Source organism: Sesamum indicum, linkage group LG10, assembly GCF_026168435.1.
Source record: "Sesamum indicum cultivar Baizhima isolate 11 linkage group LG10, ASM2616843v1, whole genome shotgun sequence".
Lineage (NCBI taxonomy): Eukaryota > Viridiplantae > Streptophyta > Magnoliopsida > Lamiales > Pedaliaceae > Sesamum > Sesamum indicum.
Window position 1 is genome coordinate 17,111,757 of NC_142666.1, and position 16,592 is coordinate 17,128,348.

The window sequence follows — 16,592 nt, forward strand, 5'->3', positions numbered from 1 at the left end:
TTATCTTATTAACTCACTAGAGAGAAGAGTTCAGACTTTTAAGTCGTTTAAACTCCTAATCTATAACCAATATGAAACGCACGTCTATCTTAAGTTATGTGTTGAATTTGGCAAAAAGAAGAAACAATATATGTATGTAAAGAATAAAGTTTTACTTAGGTTGCACTCGTGACTATCTTAATGCTTTATATATATATCATAATCGTACCAATATATGCAATTTTGAATTGTCCAAATTAAAATAAAAATTTTGGGTAATGATACTAATGTAGGCACGTATCTCACATTAATTATGAATGAAAAATTTGAATGACTTATAAGTCCTAATATCTTTTTTTTTAAAAAAATATCTTTTTATAATAAAAAAATTACGAGTATCGTATAAAACTAGAACAAATTACGTTTGCCAAAACTAGACACCATCAAAAGCTACATACATACCTTTGCTTGGGATTGATGTATTGTCTATTCTCAATTGCATAAACTGAAAAGGCATATATTTAATAGGATAGTGTACTTTCATTGCAGGAGAAGGAGAAAAGGATAAAAAAATGTAAAAGAAACAGCAAAAGAGTCTTAATTTCCATGCTTTGGTGGCAATTTGTTCCTTGTTCCCTGGTTTAAGGTAAAGGGTAAAATATTATTCATAAAAGAAAAAGAAAAGGGTAATATATACTCCATTCATACTCTTTAATTTAATTTAATTATTACTTTTTTAATAAATATAAAATTATTAATTAACTCTGTTAAGACGTGTTTGTAATCACTTGCGTTTTTGTAGAAAAGATAAGGGGTTAGATAATAGTGTAAGTTTAACTTTAGTAGAAGCTAAGGGTGTATTGGATTGATGGATTTGGATTTGAAAGGATTTCGAGAAATAATTCCAAACGACTCCATTTAAAAAGAATTTAAAATCCATTCATATTCATCAGAATATAGTTCAAAATTAGAATGGAAAAATTTGAAATTTTTTAAATTTTGAATTATCCAAACAATATTCAAAGGATTTTTATTATTAAGAATTTGAAATCCATAATTTCAAATCGTCCAATCCAAATGCAATCTAAGAGTGTTTTGACAACATCAGGGAAAGCATAAAGAAGTTGAAGTTAAAGTTGGAGTATTTTTAAAAAAAAATTAAGAAAAAATTATTTGGTTAGTCCTTTAAGTTTGTTTACTATTAATTTTAGTCCTTTAAATTTACCCATTTTCGTTTTAGTCTGATAACTTGCAAAATTACTTACTTTTAGTCTTTTGACTCAATTTCGCATAATTTTACCCCTACATAATTTTTACATAGCCATTTTAGTCCATATATATCCATTTATTTTGCGTTTCATAGTTAATACTCGCTTAAAATAGTATAAGAGTTTAGATTTATTGAAAAAATATTTATTTATATTACACTTAGAGCATTAGGATGGATTATTAGCCTTTATTATCAAAAAGGAAAAATAGTCATAAATTAGGTTAAATGACCAAATCTACGCAAAATTGATAGATAAAGGATTAAATCTAATATTGCCAAACATAAAGGACCAAAATAAATCCAAAACAATATTTATAGGACTGCAATTTTCTTTTTTCCAAAATTTAATACGTCATAATTATCTATAAGTTGCAAAAATGAGTGAAGCGAAATTTATAACTTTTAACATAAATAAATTTTAATTTAATAGTTGGAAAGTAGCATAAGTTGTAAATAATAAAAAAAAAACTACTTTTAATAAAGATAATTAATAAATATTTAACTTAAATTATTGCAATCCAAAGGGGCAAAGCTGGTCCAGTAATAGTGGAACATAGAATAACTTGGTAGAGGAGAAATGTAAGATAATTTTAGTCCTATAATATAAGTATGTTGATATTTTTAGGTTTTATATTAATTAATTTTTGTAATTTAGTCATGTAATTTTATAATTTTGGCAATTTTAACTTTGCATGTGACGAGCACATGATCCAATTAAATTGCAATCTTAATCCCATAATCAAATCGTACAGGATTAAAAATGTCGACTCCCTTAAGTTACATGACTAAAATTATAATTTAGTAATTGGATCATGTGCAGGTCACATGCAATTTTTCGAACCAAAATTGTCAAAAGTTATAGGACTAAATTATGAAAATCAATTTATGCAGGACCAGAAATGGCACCCTCTATAAATTATATGACTAAAATTATTTTTTTTACTTAACTTATTAGTACATTTACACTCCTTTATCTATGATTTTTCTATATAAATCACTTTGTCTTTTACGTAATTACATAAATTATCCCTGACTATAATAATATTGACGTTCTTGAAAGTGTGTGTTATTTTTTAGAAAATAGGGTTAATTTATGTAAATGATATTAATATTTATGATGACTGTATATGTAATTTTTTAAAAAATAAGATAATTTGCATAAATCAATCATAGAAGATGGAATGCAATTATTCCTACTATTGAATCCAAAATTATTTCAGTTGGCGACGTAATTGTATGTGCAGTCTTTTTCTCTTGGAATCAATGCAGGAGTTTGTACATACCAACATACTATGCATAATTATATGTATGTATATATATATATATAGGCAAAATTGTAAAATTAGTCCTGTAAGTATAGGGGGGTGGCAAAATTAATCCTGCAACTACTGAACTGGCAATTTTAGTCCTATATGTTTTCATTTAGTGGCAATTTTGGTCCTTCCGGCCAAAATTACCCAAAAATTAGCCGGAAAAATTGGGGCTTAGGGTTTCGGTTGCCAACTGGTCTCTACTTAAACACGTGACATCTTACATGGCTGCTGACTGGTAATTCTGGTCGGAAGGACCAAAATTGCTACTAAATTAAAACATATAGGACTAAAATTGCCACTAAAATAAAACATTAAGGAGAAGTCGTGAATGTAACGTTGACGGAAACTGATCGGAGGGATGTGTGCGCCATGGGGAGCGAACACAAAGGTGTTGGTCCACCAACCAGATAATCGCTAGTGACGGAGATATGACGGAAAAATCAATGGTGGGCGCGGAGAAAAAGTGACGAAAATAAAAATGAAGAGAACCGACCGAATAGTTGATGAAAATGGATGGGCTTGGGTGCAATCAACTCGCCGGAGGATGGGGAGTTGATTGGTGGTGGTCTTGAACAGTGGGTAGGTCAGACGACGGTGAATCGAGAAGAGAAAGAAAATAAATCTAGGTTTTAGGATAAGACTATAATTAACAATTGGGGACATGTTTGAACTCTGATTGAAACACATGCTATAGGGTTGGAATCAGCGTAGGATGGCGAGTTTAGTGGTGGTACGCGTGGCTGGAGACGCGCCGGAAAAAAAATTCCGGCGACCGGCTTGGTGGTGGTGGGTGATGGTTAACCTTTTTTTTATCACGTCAGCATCCACGTAGGATGCTACCTGTGTAGTAATGTCCATTTGTCGCTGAAACCCTAATCCCCAATTTTATTTGTCAATTTCCGATCACTTTTGGCCAGAAGGACCAAAATTGCTACAAATTTTAAACATAAAGGAATAAAATTGCCAGTCTCATAGCTAGGGGACCAATTTTGCCACCCCCCTAATATACAGGACTAATTTTGCAATTTTGCCATATATATATATATATATATATATTTGAAAAAGGAAGATCACATATTTAGATTAACTAGGTTAATTACTAAAATGCCCATTATAATAAAATTGATAATCATATGTTAGAGAATAAAATTGTATTTTCGCCCCGCGCATAATAAAAATACTGCCCATTGTATAATTAAATACCCCCACCCTATAGAGAATAAACTAATAAGTTGAAGAATGGACTCTATCGTAGTTTTTTAATTTGTATTTATCTTAATTTGTTTGGAAAAAGAAGAATACAGATGATCATATGCGGTGCTGATCTTTTATCACACTTTGATTCATAATGATCACCTTGTGCTATTTAATGAGCATCTCTTTTGAAAATTGACAAATATGGTTGAATCAAATTAAAATTTAAAAATGAGATCGCATATAATACATGAGTGGATGGAATACTAATGTAAAATTGGATTAATGTATTTTTTATTAAAAATTCTACTGTATCTTCTATTTTGTTTAACATATATATACGCCATGTTTATAAAAGTTTTTTCTATATAAAATATATAATGTCATCTACGTACACGTGATGTGTGTATATTAAATGAAATAGAAGATGCAATATTGTTTGAGATAAAAAATCCAATCTCAATGGAATAGAAAATTCACCTCCGATTTCTGAAATAAGAACTCCAACATTATATATATGTATATATTTATAGCTAAGTATCATAAATCAATCCCACAATGAGAGTGCATTAGAAGGAATTTTGACAAGTTCTGTGATATCTGCAGATCAGCAAAGACCACTCACATTCTACGTTTTCCGACATGATCAGCTCTAACAAATCAGGTCCAGAAATGGCAGTGGAAACATCCAAAAATCAAGAATTCTCTGAGGACGATCTGTTCGAACTCACCATGGAGAAAAAATGGCAAGAAGTTGCCGAAATCTACCAAAAACATCCCATTGCTCACGCAACCAAGCTCACCAAATCTGAGGAGACAGCTCTGCACATAGCCGTCTCTAGTTACCACCCCAGCTGGCCCAGCCACGCCTCCTACATCCAGCAAATGATCGCCTTCATAGAGAAAAACGTCGGCCACGTCTCATTACCCGACGTCCTGTCAATGCAAAACGTTAACGGAGACACCCCTCTCCATCTCGCAGCAGCAGTAGGGTGGGTGGAAATTTGTGAGTGCATAGCCTCAAAGCATCGGGACCTGATCAGCATACGCAACATGAAGGGCGAGACACCTTTGTTCATTGCAGCTCATCACGGGAAGCTGCAAGCCTTTCTCTGCCTGCACGAACTCTACAACGACAAGAAAGATCAACAGACGGCTGAGGCCGAGCCTGATGAGTCTCTCTGTAGGAGGAGAGACGGGAACACGATTTTACATTCGGCGATCAATGGACAATACTTTAGTAAGTGTAATATCATCTTGTTTTTGCATCAATTGAGAAGAAATTGTTGAGTTCTTTGGTTTTTTGCTGCAGAATTAGCTTACCAGATAATCAGCTACTACCCGAAGCTGGTTGATTTTGTGAATGTTGAGGGAGAATCACCCCTCCATGTCTTAGCCAGAAAGCCTAATGTGTTCAAAAGCAGCAGCCACCTGGGGTTCTATGAATCAATTATCTACCACTGTAAGAATCCCTTTTACAAAGTATCTACTTCATGTTTTTTCTTTTTCTGGTAGTGTTCTTCGACCAAAGTGTTTGTTGAGATAGTAATCTTTCTTGACAAGCTAAATTATCGCTGTAACGTTCGTTTTCTCCTCAATTACACAATACACATGCAGATCTGGTCCGCAGGGACGGAGTGAGAACTCTTTCCGACTGGACGACACAACAAATATTATGATGATCCACATGCATCGGAAATTTCATGTAGAACTTGATATATTAAGAAAACACGAGGGAATTTTCAAAATTTGAATAAAATTCTATGTAATGACTAATTAAGAAAATACGAGGAGGGCTACTTACCGCCTTGTCCAGCCTCTGACCGGCTCCATCTCCACCAAATAGATATGATCATGCTAATAAAAGTTGTGATTTTTGTGGGCAAGGTATGTTTGTTGATGAGCTGAGGCTGCAGAAGTATGATCCAGGTGCCAGACAAAAAGGTTATTACCCGGCCAGTAGTGATCGGATCAAGCTCCCGGAGAACTACAGAACATGCGTGGCCATCTTCCTATTGATATGGACTCCAATTTCAAAGAGCATTTTAGGTAAATTACATGAATAAACTTAAACTTATCAGCCTATCAGTCTTTGATTTCGATATGTTATAACAAAGCTGACACGGTACGTTCTTGGAATTCTTTCCAGCTGGTTTTCCATTCCGCATGAAACAGAATGTCTGTCGAGATGATGATGAAGAAAATCAGGAGTCTCAAAGTATGGATTATTTCTTTTTACAGTTTTCCAAAAGTTTATTTTGATGTCTTTGGACTTAATTCTTGGCCAAGTTATTGTTTAGAAGGTTCGCCGTTTTTATAGCGGACTGCATTTCCTACGAGGAAATTGCATTTTTCGTTTCATAACTTGAGCCCTAGTACATTTTGCCTCCATTGATTACGAGTCGTTATCTTTTCAAAAAGGAGGGAAACGGCCATGTGATTTGCATATGGGTTTTCCTGTCGACTTCCTAATAGAAGTTAGTCGGAGGATTGAAAAATAAAATTTTTTTACATATTATTTTCGAGAACTCCGTAAACAATTTTCGAGAATTTCCCCCTATGCAAATTTAATATCCTGATCACAATCAAATATTCGATTTATGTCGGCATATATTTGTGAATTTGAGATTGTGTTGATCAGTGCTTGTTTCAGTCAAAGATGCAAAGGGAAAGAGCAAAGATGATGCTATCTTTCCTGCCAATTATGCTACTTGTATACTGCTTTTCAGATTTGCAATGAAGGTCATCCTCATTGTTCTTGGAGTTGGTAAGTGTAGTCTTCCTCTACTTGGCTGATATGTAAGTTTACCTTTTTCGACCTCAATTTCTAAGTAAAGTATCTCCAGGTAATATGTATCAACATTGCACACGGGAAAAAAATAATAAAAAAAGTAACATATTCTTTAATGAGCCGTTGTGTCCGGACTGAAATTAAATTCTTATCAAAACTAGATCTGGTCAAAATAAATCAATTTTAGAACAATTGAACTTTTTTTAAACTGTACACTAATCACATAGTAAGGGTATTACATTTATTATATAATTGATTCACGTCATATCAAACTCGGTTTGGATTAAAATATTTCGTATTTGAAAGCAATTTCAGAGGCCAAAAGAGAAGGGTTTCACATCACGTACTTGAGTTGACACTAATCCATTTGTCAAATATAAAATTGACATTGATTTACATGATTTAACGATTCACAATAGTACATTTGCGTAATATCACATGAAACCTCCGAATGATTTCATGCTACCTACTTGTATAAACGTCAAAGTGAACTCTTCATTGTCCTAATTAAAATATAAAAATGTCATGAAGTAAAATATGAACATGGTCATGTAAGAACTTTACGCCCCACTTACACCCACAATTGGTTAACTGAACATATATTTTGTCGTCCGCGGACCATTATGACTGAAATTTTATGATCTACAAAAATGTCTTACTGTTATTTGCAGGGTATTGGAGGATAAGAGAGATTCAAGAGAAGAAAGAACGTCACTCTCATGCCTTTGAGATTATGACTAAAATGATCGAGCACTACGCTGTATCCAAATACAAGTACGATAGCAACGGCCAGCGCCCTGTCCTGAAACCACAACAAGAATTCTTGGAAGGCATCGAAATTCCAGACACTCCGCCTCCTGCTGATGATCATGAAACCGGCAGTCGGACAACTTCCTCGACTAAAGCTCAACACAAGAATGGCAATGAGATGGATCAAAATAAACCAGGTAAAAGAACACATGGATTTGCATTAGAAATATATATATATATATATCTAAAGCTCAATACCACTTTTTGTTTTTTCGTTACAGGAAAAAACATACTGAATGTTCGCTTTACGTGCAGTATAATGCGTTTTAACTTATTTATTTATTTATCTTACACTAATATAAAATATAAAACCAAACATAATAAAACTCTTAAAAAGACATGAATCTATATATTTCTTTGTATTTCGAAACAAAAAAACAAACAAGTTAAAGTTGAAACCAAACAAAACATCTTGGTTTGAAGAGTCTTGAGGGTACTTCTTCCTCCAAGCAGTACCGGTCGAGCGAGTTTGAATGGTTTGATATTTTACATGTATTTTTTTGTTTCTTTTAATTTAGACATTTATGTCGAGTTTTAATCAAGGTTCGTATCTTATCAAACAGATATAAAGTTTTAAGCATGGATTGTTATGCTTAACAAATCAGGCTCAGACCGGCTCTTAACAATTTTGAGTCAAAATATTGCATAAATAATTTCAGTGTTAATCTTTCCATTTCAAATTTCCAATCCTAAATTCCTAATGCTAAAATACACTCCTAAATCTTGTATTTGGATTCATGTCATGGAAGAGTTTGTCAGAAATATAACCATTACTTGGGATGGAATTTTGGGACATTTTACTAGAAATTGGATTTGTCTGATGCAGTGGAAAAGGCCCCAAATGTCTTAGTGAAGAAGGACACTCCACTACTAGTAGCAGGAAAGATGGGAATCCTTGAAATGGTGAAGAAAATAATCAGCACATGCCTGGTGGCAATCCAGGACCAGGACGCCAATGGGAAGAATGTGCTGCTGCTTGCTGCCGAAAATAGGCAAACCAGCGTGTTTGATTATCTGCTGAAGACAAATCTCCCAGAATACATGTTTCATCAACTGGACGATGAGGGCAACAGCATTCTGCACCTGGCAGCAAAGCTGGGAGAATTCCAGCCTTGGCGCATCCCGGGGGCTGCTCTGCAGATGCAGTGGGAGATCAAATGGTACAAGGTATGGTATCTCTTCGTCTTTCGTTTTGGTTCAAAATTTCGTAGGAATTGATATGATGAGGTTAGATTTGTTCCCAAGAACGGGACCATAGTTGGTAGTTCTTGGAGAGAGGGATGAGATACATGTTTTTGGTTCATGAGAATGCAATATTGATGTTAGAAGGGAGTAAAATTTTGAATTAGGATGTCGTTTACGTATATAACTTGTGATGAAAGACGGAATGAGGAGGCAACAGTTGATCTGTCTTATCGTTCTCTTTTGGAGTACGGAACCTAGGCAACGTTCTACAGGCGCTTCTTATGTATAAAGATGACAAGAGGCCGTTTATTGTAGTTATATGATGATTTTATCCTAGTTAACCAAGATGTTTATTGTAATGCAGCATGTGAAAAGGTCAGTTCCAGACCTATTCTTTGCTCACCACAACATGAACCGTGAGACCCCAAGGGAGATCTTCACAAGAACACACCAAAAGCTAGTGAAGGAAGGCAACGGATGGCTGATAAAGACGTCCGAGTCCTGCTCAGTCGTGGCTGCCCTCATAGCCACTGTTGCCTTCGCTACATCAGCCACCGTTCCGGGTGGCCTAGACCAGAAAACAGGACATCCAATCCTTGCAGACGAAACAGCATTCGATGTTTTCTCAATCGCTTCCCTCGTGGCTCTCTGCCTGTCGGTGACGGCCCTTGTTTTCTTCCTTGCAATCATCACTTCACGGTGTGAAGAGAACGATTTTCAAGTGAACTTGCCGAGGAAGCTGTTAATGGGGCTAACCTGCCTGTTCGCCTCGATAGCTGGAATGCTGTTGTCTTTTTGTGCAAGCCATACTTTTATCTTGAGGGACAAGCTAAGGATTACTGCAGTGCCCATATATGCCGTTGCCGGCATACCAGTAACGTTGTTTGCCATTGCGCAGCTCCCATTGTACTTTGATCTTGTGTGGGCTGCATGCAGAACAGTGCCACAGCGCAGTTACAAGGTGTTCTCTGAATAGGTTTATTCAAATCAAATTTGCCCAAAATCGAACCAATTACACGGACTGATCACTCTCTTGAAAATGTATTACACTTTCTGTATAATTAACTTAATTCTGACAAAATCCAGTCCGAGCTAGAATTTTCCATACTTCTACTTGATTTTTGTCTTAAGTGTGGACCATACATCTGTAAATAAAATGCTCGTCGAGAACTTCCCTCTGACGGTATTATAAATAATTATTATTATTATCGGAAAAACCCTGTACTAACGTCGTCGTTATGATCTGAAACTATACTCGATCTTTAGTGGTACTATGCAAATAGAACCAATGCTCTCATTATCTTTTAATTTTTCTAATATATTCATGAACAATCATAAATCCATACATAATATAACAGGGTGGTGAAGCTGCCGCTACTGATCCATCTTCATTGATCAACAAAGAAAACCTGGAGGCAAATGCTTCATAATATTAAAGAGAGATTCTACTCCTGGATCACTAGAGTAAGCTCAGAGTGCAAGAATGAATAAATGAAACAAAGAGATACAGGAACAAACAAAATGTTTATGAACAAAAGCTTACTTTGTACATAAAGACAGCAATGACAAAGTTGATGTGGCTGTACAAAACTCTAAAGAGAAAGAAACTGGTATTACATAGCTAGAACTGTTCTTCGGTTTTCCTACCATTGCTACCAGCATTCGAGCTAAAACTTATCATATTATTTGCAACCGGAGAAATACTATCTTCAGCTTACTGCTGCTGTTCTGAGCTACTAGCAACTTCACGTAGCGTCTTGGATGGTTCTGGATTTTGGACGTTGTATGCAATTAAAATAGCAGCGCATCATCCTGGAAATGCAAAATGATTACAATTATAGAATATGACGGCATGCAAAGTCGTTGGCTGTCTCCTAGGCACTGATCATACCTTCGGACCTTCTCTGGAATGCTGAAGAAACACTTCTGCTCCTCCTTTTCTTGGACGAAGCCTATGTCAGGATACGGTTAAACTATAAGGCTTGATACAATGTGAAGCAAATCAAGAGCATAGTCAGCAAGAAAAGATATAAACAGAGGTAGTAGGCATGGATAGCAACAATATCCTTCGTAAAAATGGCAGCACCAACCCCGTCGCAACACAATGTAGATAAGAATTATAGAGTTGAACAACGAGAGTATTAAGGCACAATATAAGGCTGCAATAAATTGCAGTCGGAAAAATAAGACAAATCAGCCTTGTTTTGTATACATGTGATTAACTACTAATGTCAATCGCTTTCACGTTAAGTTGCTCTACGAAGAGAATGATTCTACATACATGAAAAAGATTGACAAAGTTTCTAGATCAAGATTTGGCATTTCTTACAACTAAATCAAGAAAATATACTGTGCATGAAAGAAGCAAATAGTTTTCTGAGGGATCACCACAATTTAGCATATAAACAGACTAAGAAATATTGAACAGAATAATGAAGAACCTTAGAGTTTGGAATTGGCAAAGACGCCTGCCGTGCAGCTTTTCTAGGTTCTGTTAGTTGTCGAATCTCCCGAACCTGGCGTGCAATATCCTCCAGAAGTTTCAACTGTGTACTTTCCTTTTCTTGTTTTTCCACAGAAAGGCCAAGTTTCTCTCTTCCTTCCTGAACACGCTTCAGTCTTTCCCGAAGACGTGCAATTTCACTGTCAATTTTTAGCATTTCACTGTCCATTGCAGACATGGAACTCCGTCGGAGTTCAGAAATCAGAGATGAACCCTTTGGCCCGACTGGAGGAAGCCCACTAGTTATCTCGGAACTGCTTCTCTTGACATCAACATCAGTATCCAGGCCACTACTACTACTTTGACGATCTGTTGTAACATTGACGCTCTTTGTTACAGAAGCTTCCGATGGGGCAGAATTTCTCTCACTTCTATCAACACTGGTGTCGCTACAGATGTTGCTTTTATCACCAATAATGTGAACGTCGTAAAGACAAGAGTCTTTATCTAACACTAACCCAAGCTGTGCATCTTTTGGATGCTGTTTTAAACTCGGATCACGACATGGATCACCTGTTCTGGTTCCATAACAAGTTACAATAATCTTTTCCTCCAGTTCATGGCCCAAGTTCATTCTCTGTATTTGCTCAAGTTCTTTCGCATCCAGGGGGATACTTTTCTCAAATTCTTGGGGGCCTGATGATGTCAATTGTAAGTTCTTATATACTGATATCATCTCCTTCTCCTGAAGGTCCATGTTCTCAACACTATCAGAGACTGACAATTGTACAGATTGCTTGTCAGAGTCCCCTTGTTTCTTGAAGCTAGATGTTTCATCCTGGCATTCAACCAGAGTTCCATTCCCAAAGGCATGTTCAGAATTTGGTTTATCCTCCGAGCATTTATTTTCCAACGTCCTCTTGTCAGTAGATGCAGCGAGTTGCCGAAGAATCAAAACTGGATCATCATTTGGATCAAGCGGAAGATCAAAAAGTTGTCGAGCATAACTCTTATCAGAACCATCACCTGCTAATTGTTCATCCCCCACAGAAACTATCATCCTGTATGCTTCAACTTCCTTTTCTAAAAAGTGTTTCTCCTTCTCCCTTCTCAAAAGGATTTCTTTGAGAATATCCATTTCTTCAGCATCATAAACAGACTTTTCTTCTATCATCCGCTGGTATTGCCGAGCTTCCATTTCTATGGAAGCCTTCTCTTCCTGCAGGCGAAGAATCATAGCCATAGCCTCGTCTGCAGCAGTAGCAGCAGCACTTCTCTCCTTCTCAAGCTCAACATAAAGGGCAGCACGAGCATTACGTTCTTCTTCTAGTGTTTGTTCCAAGAGTCTTATTGTACTTTTCTCATCTCCGCTAAAACTTTGCAACCCTTGTGGATTACTTTGTAGCTCTTCAATAGATAGTACGTTTTTCTTTATGGGCATATCTTCATCAAGAGAATGATTCATTTCACAACTGGTGACTGCTCGTGGCCCCACTTCTGCTTCTGTGGTAGCTTTATCATCATTTACATTCAAGTACCAGACAAAACAGGATTAGCATACATGTGCAAGATAATCCGTGACAATGCTCTATAAACAAATATTTTCAGTGCATTTGCATTCAGTAACATAGTATTCATATGTTCATCTCAAGTTGCAGATATTATCGGATGAGAATACAAGCCGAACTGTAAGAACAAAAATAGTAAGAGAAAAAAAAGACTCCTAGAGAACAAAAATAGTAAGAGAAAAAACAAACTCCTAGTACACCAATAATTTTTTTGACAAGTATGCAAAGCTGAAATTTTTTAATGCCGAGCATGGATTATCTGTATTTAAGGTCTGAGACAAAAGGCACAAGACAACTTACAAAAATGAGAAGAAATTTCATAAATGATCCAAGTGTTAATACCAATTATCCAAAGAATGCAACATGACAGGTCACTTTGTTGTAGATGTTTCTTGTTCAAACTATAGAAGAGAGTTCGTGGCCTCACAACAAAGTAATGGAAGAACTATCCTCCAGAAAAGATTATATATCTTTTACCGCATATCCATCACTATCCTCTGTATTTCACCCTTCAGCTACTATTCAATCTTAAATAAGAAACATATTTATGATCTTTAGTATTTCAAGAATGTTCAATTTACATCACTTTGCACAATATAGGAACTGTTATTAATTATAACTACAACTGTGGAAAAGCCTATACCCCAGTTTATATTTGGATCCTCGAAGATTATTTCTTTTTCTACCGAAGATGTACCCTGTTATGTGTTCCCAAAAGTCATTTTCAGCATTAGAAAACAAAATGAGAATCCTACAAACAAAAACCAGAATGCAACTTAAAGATTTCTCCATGTTTTCTTCTTTCATTTGGAGCATCAAACTTGAACCAAGATCATGGTTCATATCCAGACAATTTTAGCTCATGGGCCCTTGCCACACCTTTTCATGGAGTAATTGACGGAAGATCTCACAATCTGAGTAAAAATAGCACAATAGAACTAGAAATCAAATCACATTTAACATAGTTTTCAACTAAATGAAAATGAATCGACTCGAGACAAAGCTAAGAATTAGAACTTGGACTAGCAAGCCAAATCCATCCAACACCTGAAGTCACTCTTCACTATCTGATATGATATAGTTACTTATTTCCCTTCACTTAAGTTCTCCACATTGATTCAAGAAACAATGTTGCTCCAAGAAACCACAAGAGACAGAGACCTGGATACTTGCTACTACACTCACTCATAGAAAATATCCATTAAATACATCAGTTATTACAAGTAGCTATTTAATAAATCAGTTATCAATTATCACTTTCACAGCTTTACTTGAAATAGAAATGCATTCTCATACTCCTACTGGATAAAATTGGTTCAAGTTTTTTTAGTTCTAACGAAATGATGATAACATAGAATTTATAGAATTGTTACTATATCATCTCAAGACTAGTGATCTTTTCAAGGGATGGTGAAATAACTTACAACAGATTCATAGAATTCAATGAAAATTGTCAAGACTCCTGTTGTTAGATATAAATATACTGCTAAATTCGGCCTTTAAGAAGAGACAGAATACAAAGTAATAGTTCCAAAAGATGCAAGCTAGAAAGCTAAATCATGTTAAGAAATCGAATCCTAGGAAGAGGTTACTTTAAGTCTACAAAAGCTAATTCTAGAAAGCATGTGTTTGGTGACTAGATCTGATACAGTATATAAGCCCTCTTCATTCAAGTCGAAATTAAATGGTTTTAGCAATATGTATATGTATTAAATGTTCTTATATACAAATACAAACAATGGTTAGACACATAGGTATGCAATTACTGGACTTGTAAATTGTTGTGTCCACCATAACCGACTAACATCTCAAACCACCATCAATAGGCGCTTACAACAAATGCAACACAAGACGTGCAGACAATATTTTAGATACTCAGATTAAAAAGAAAGGAAACTTAAAATAGGATGTCACAGATAATCATAACTTACATTCAAGATTATGAACTTCAGCATCATTTTCAACAGGGAGTGAGCTATCTCCAACCAATCCATTTCCCTCCTTGTTGGTGCTACAATGAGAATAAGGTTCCACAACTAGGCCTCCTTCAAGTAGAGGAGGATCAGAAGATGCAACTGACGAATATTTTCCAAGGCCACCACCCCCCTTTCGACGCTGACGCAACCGACTCTTTGGCCTATGATTAATTACCCCCTTTCCCTTCATATCATACTTCTCAGCCCTTGAACCTAACTCCTTCCTAGCAACATCTGCTGGCTTCCTTGCATCTGATACAGAGCTACATGATGCCTCACCTTCTATTTCAAGAATCCCATTACCATAATTATCACCAACAAGATCAGAAACACGATTCTTCCCACTAATGCAATCACTGAAAGGGAATTTCTCCTTAACAGAGAGTTGAACATCCAACACCCTTTGAGTTGGGAAATCAACCAACAGCCTGTTCAGGCAGAAACTTTTGCTGTGGATATTGAAAACGATTCCATCACAAGGGCATGGCAAGTTCAAACCAAAGAAACCCATAAATTTTGACGCCAAGTAAGCGACAGCTGATGCACACAGCAACAAGTACGCTATCACAAGATCAAGAAACGCAGCCACCAAACCACTCAAACTCCACATTTGCACGGCCTGGCACGGCATTTTTCATAGAAAATTTAACTAATTTCTCCCAAGATTCAACTTTTAGAACAAACTCACAAAAGGCTGTCTCTATTTCTCAAGAAAAAGGACAGGGAAGAAAAATCTGAACTTGATCGAAAGGGACTATGTATTTGTTTGTTTCCCCTTGATTAGAACAGGTAACAGAAAAGCTGTCAGAAGAGGAAAATTCAAGAAAACCATAAATCTGTATCAATTACCAGCACGAAAACTATTTACAGAGAGAAAAATCGAAGTGACTTCACCTCTGAATAACCATCATAAAGAAAATCAAAAGAAGACCGAATCTTGGCAATAAATGGGGCAACTTCACCAGAAAAAAGTACATACATACACGGGTTCATTTCATAATAGCAACTACACATCAATCTGTGTAATAAATGAAATAAAATAAAAATAAAAATAAAAGGGGTTGGATTGATAAAAAAGTGTGTGTGTGCGTGGCTTGATGATTCGGCTTGGGAACTCCCAGGTTGGTGCTTTCCTGACAGTAATAATTTTGTTCAAACGACAGCGTACTGACTGACTCAGGTTTGTGGAAGCAGATTGAATCTTCATCATGACCACGTGCTGCCACCTGTGAATGCTTATTATATTATACTATTTAAAGGGATAATAACTATCCCTATTTTTACATTTTGACATTAAAATTTTTTGTGTCAATTTACCATTTCAATTTTGTGAAATTTGACTTTTTCTTATATGACCGTCTTTTTTTTGCCGAAAAAATATTACATGTTGTGTATATATAATCCCATTACCTCATCCTTAAATATCACATGTGTACTGTATGTAATGTTTTTATTTTATAAAAAAATTGGATAAAAAATTGTTATAAATGATAGAGTATAAAATTTTATAAAATTGAAATGATAAATAAATACAAAAAAAAAGTTACTTTTTTATTTTTAAATCTTCACAGTTTCTTTTAGATTTTACATTAATTATTTTTTATAATTTAAGTAATTCTAATAAAAACCTTTCACATTTTTTAAAACCAAAATTTGTTCGATATCAATTAATAGGTACCCTATAATATTTTTATTTACCTTCTTGAGAAATTTTTTTTAATAAAAAAATATAATTATTTTCTTTCTATCCTTTGAGTTATTTTTTTATCCTTTTTTATTTTATTATATTTATAACTATTTTGTCATATTTATTTATTTATTATATACGTATGAACTTATTATTCATTTTATTTAAGAGGCCCTATAGTAAAAATTATAGTGTTTTATATCAATGATAAGTAACATATTACTCTTAAATTAATGAATTTATAAATTTTTTAAATTATAAAATTTATATTTATATATTCAAATGTTGTTGACTCAATTAGACGTTGGATTCATTTAAATTAATAATTTTTATGAGTGAAGTGATAATCATATAAATATGATTAAGTTAGTATTTA

General features: G+C 35.0%; 2 protein-coding genes across 4 annotated transcripts; one reads left to right on the forward strand and one right to left on the reverse strand.

The window, feature by feature from the left end:
• The first annotated feature begins 4,320 nt into the window (after nucleotides 1-4,320).
• Nucleotides 4,321-9,747, forward strand: LOC105172057 (uncharacterized). Of its 2 annotated transcripts, none has more exons than XM_088886037.1 (8): nucleotides 4,321-4,996; nucleotides 5,069-5,218; nucleotides 5,644-5,805; nucleotides 5,906-5,974; nucleotides 6,398-6,523; nucleotides 7,219-7,494; nucleotides 8,184-8,524; nucleotides 8,907-9,747. In XM_088886037.1, exons 1-8 carry the CDS (start codon nucleotides 4,399-4,401, stop codon nucleotides 9,516-9,518), a joined length of 2,334 nt encoding a protein of 777 aa, XP_088742163.1. In that variant the 5' UTR covers nucleotides 4,321-4,398; the 3' UTR covers nucleotides 9,519-9,747. The 2 variants fall into 2 exon arrangements, with proteins under 2 accessions (XP_088742163.1, XP_088742164.1); XM_088886038.1 differs by having other exon boundaries at nucleotides 6,410-6,523.
• Nucleotides 9,748-10,047: 300 nt separating this feature from the next.
• Nucleotides 10,048-15,638, reverse strand: LOC105171881 (zein-binding protein (Protein of unknown function, DUF593)). Of its 2 annotated transcripts, XM_088886032.1 has the most exons (4): nucleotides 14,485-15,638; nucleotides 10,984-12,497; nucleotides 10,434-10,494; nucleotides 10,048-10,354 (listed from the first exon to the last, which is right to left on the reverse strand). In XM_088886032.1, exons 1-4 carry the CDS (start codon nucleotides 15,158-15,160, stop codon nucleotides 10,350-10,352), a joined length of 2,256 nt encoding a protein of 751 aa, XP_088742158.1. In that variant the 5' UTR covers nucleotides 15,161-15,638; the 3' UTR covers nucleotides 10,048-10,349. The 2 variants fall into 2 exon arrangements, with proteins under 2 accessions (XP_088742158.1, XP_011091435.2); XM_011093133.3 differs by having other exon boundaries at nucleotides 10,048-10,494.
• Between the last annotated feature and the right edge of the window lie 954 nt (nucleotides 15,639-16,592).

Excerpts from the sequence above, each read along its gene's own strand:
- LOC105172057 (XM_088886037.1), top strand. The coding sequence starts at position 4,399 with ATGATCAGCTCTAACAAATCAGGTCCAGAAATGGCAGTGGAAACATCC. Across the intron at positions 5,806-5,905 it reads AATTTCAAAGAGCATTTTAG|CTGGTTTTCCATTCCGCATG; the intron begins GTAAATTACATG and ends AATTCTTTCCAG. Across the intron at positions 7,495-8,183 it reads GATGGATCAAAATAAACCAG|TGGAAAAGGCCCCAAATGTC; the intron begins GTAAAAGAACAC and ends TGTCTGATGCAG.
- LOC105171881 (XM_011093133.3), bottom strand. The coding sequence starts at position 15,160 with ATGCCGTGCCAGGCCGTGCAAATGTGGAGTTTGAGTGGTTTGGTGGCT. Across the intron at positions 12,498-14,484 it reads TGAAGTTCATAATCTTGAAT|CTACCACAGAAGCAGAAGTG; the intron begins GTAAGTTATGAT and ends ATGATGATAAAG. Across the intron at positions 10,495-10,983 it reads TGCCAATTCCAAACTCTAAG|GCTTCGTCCAAGAAAAGGAG; the intron begins GTTCTTCATTAT and ends ATCCTGACATAG.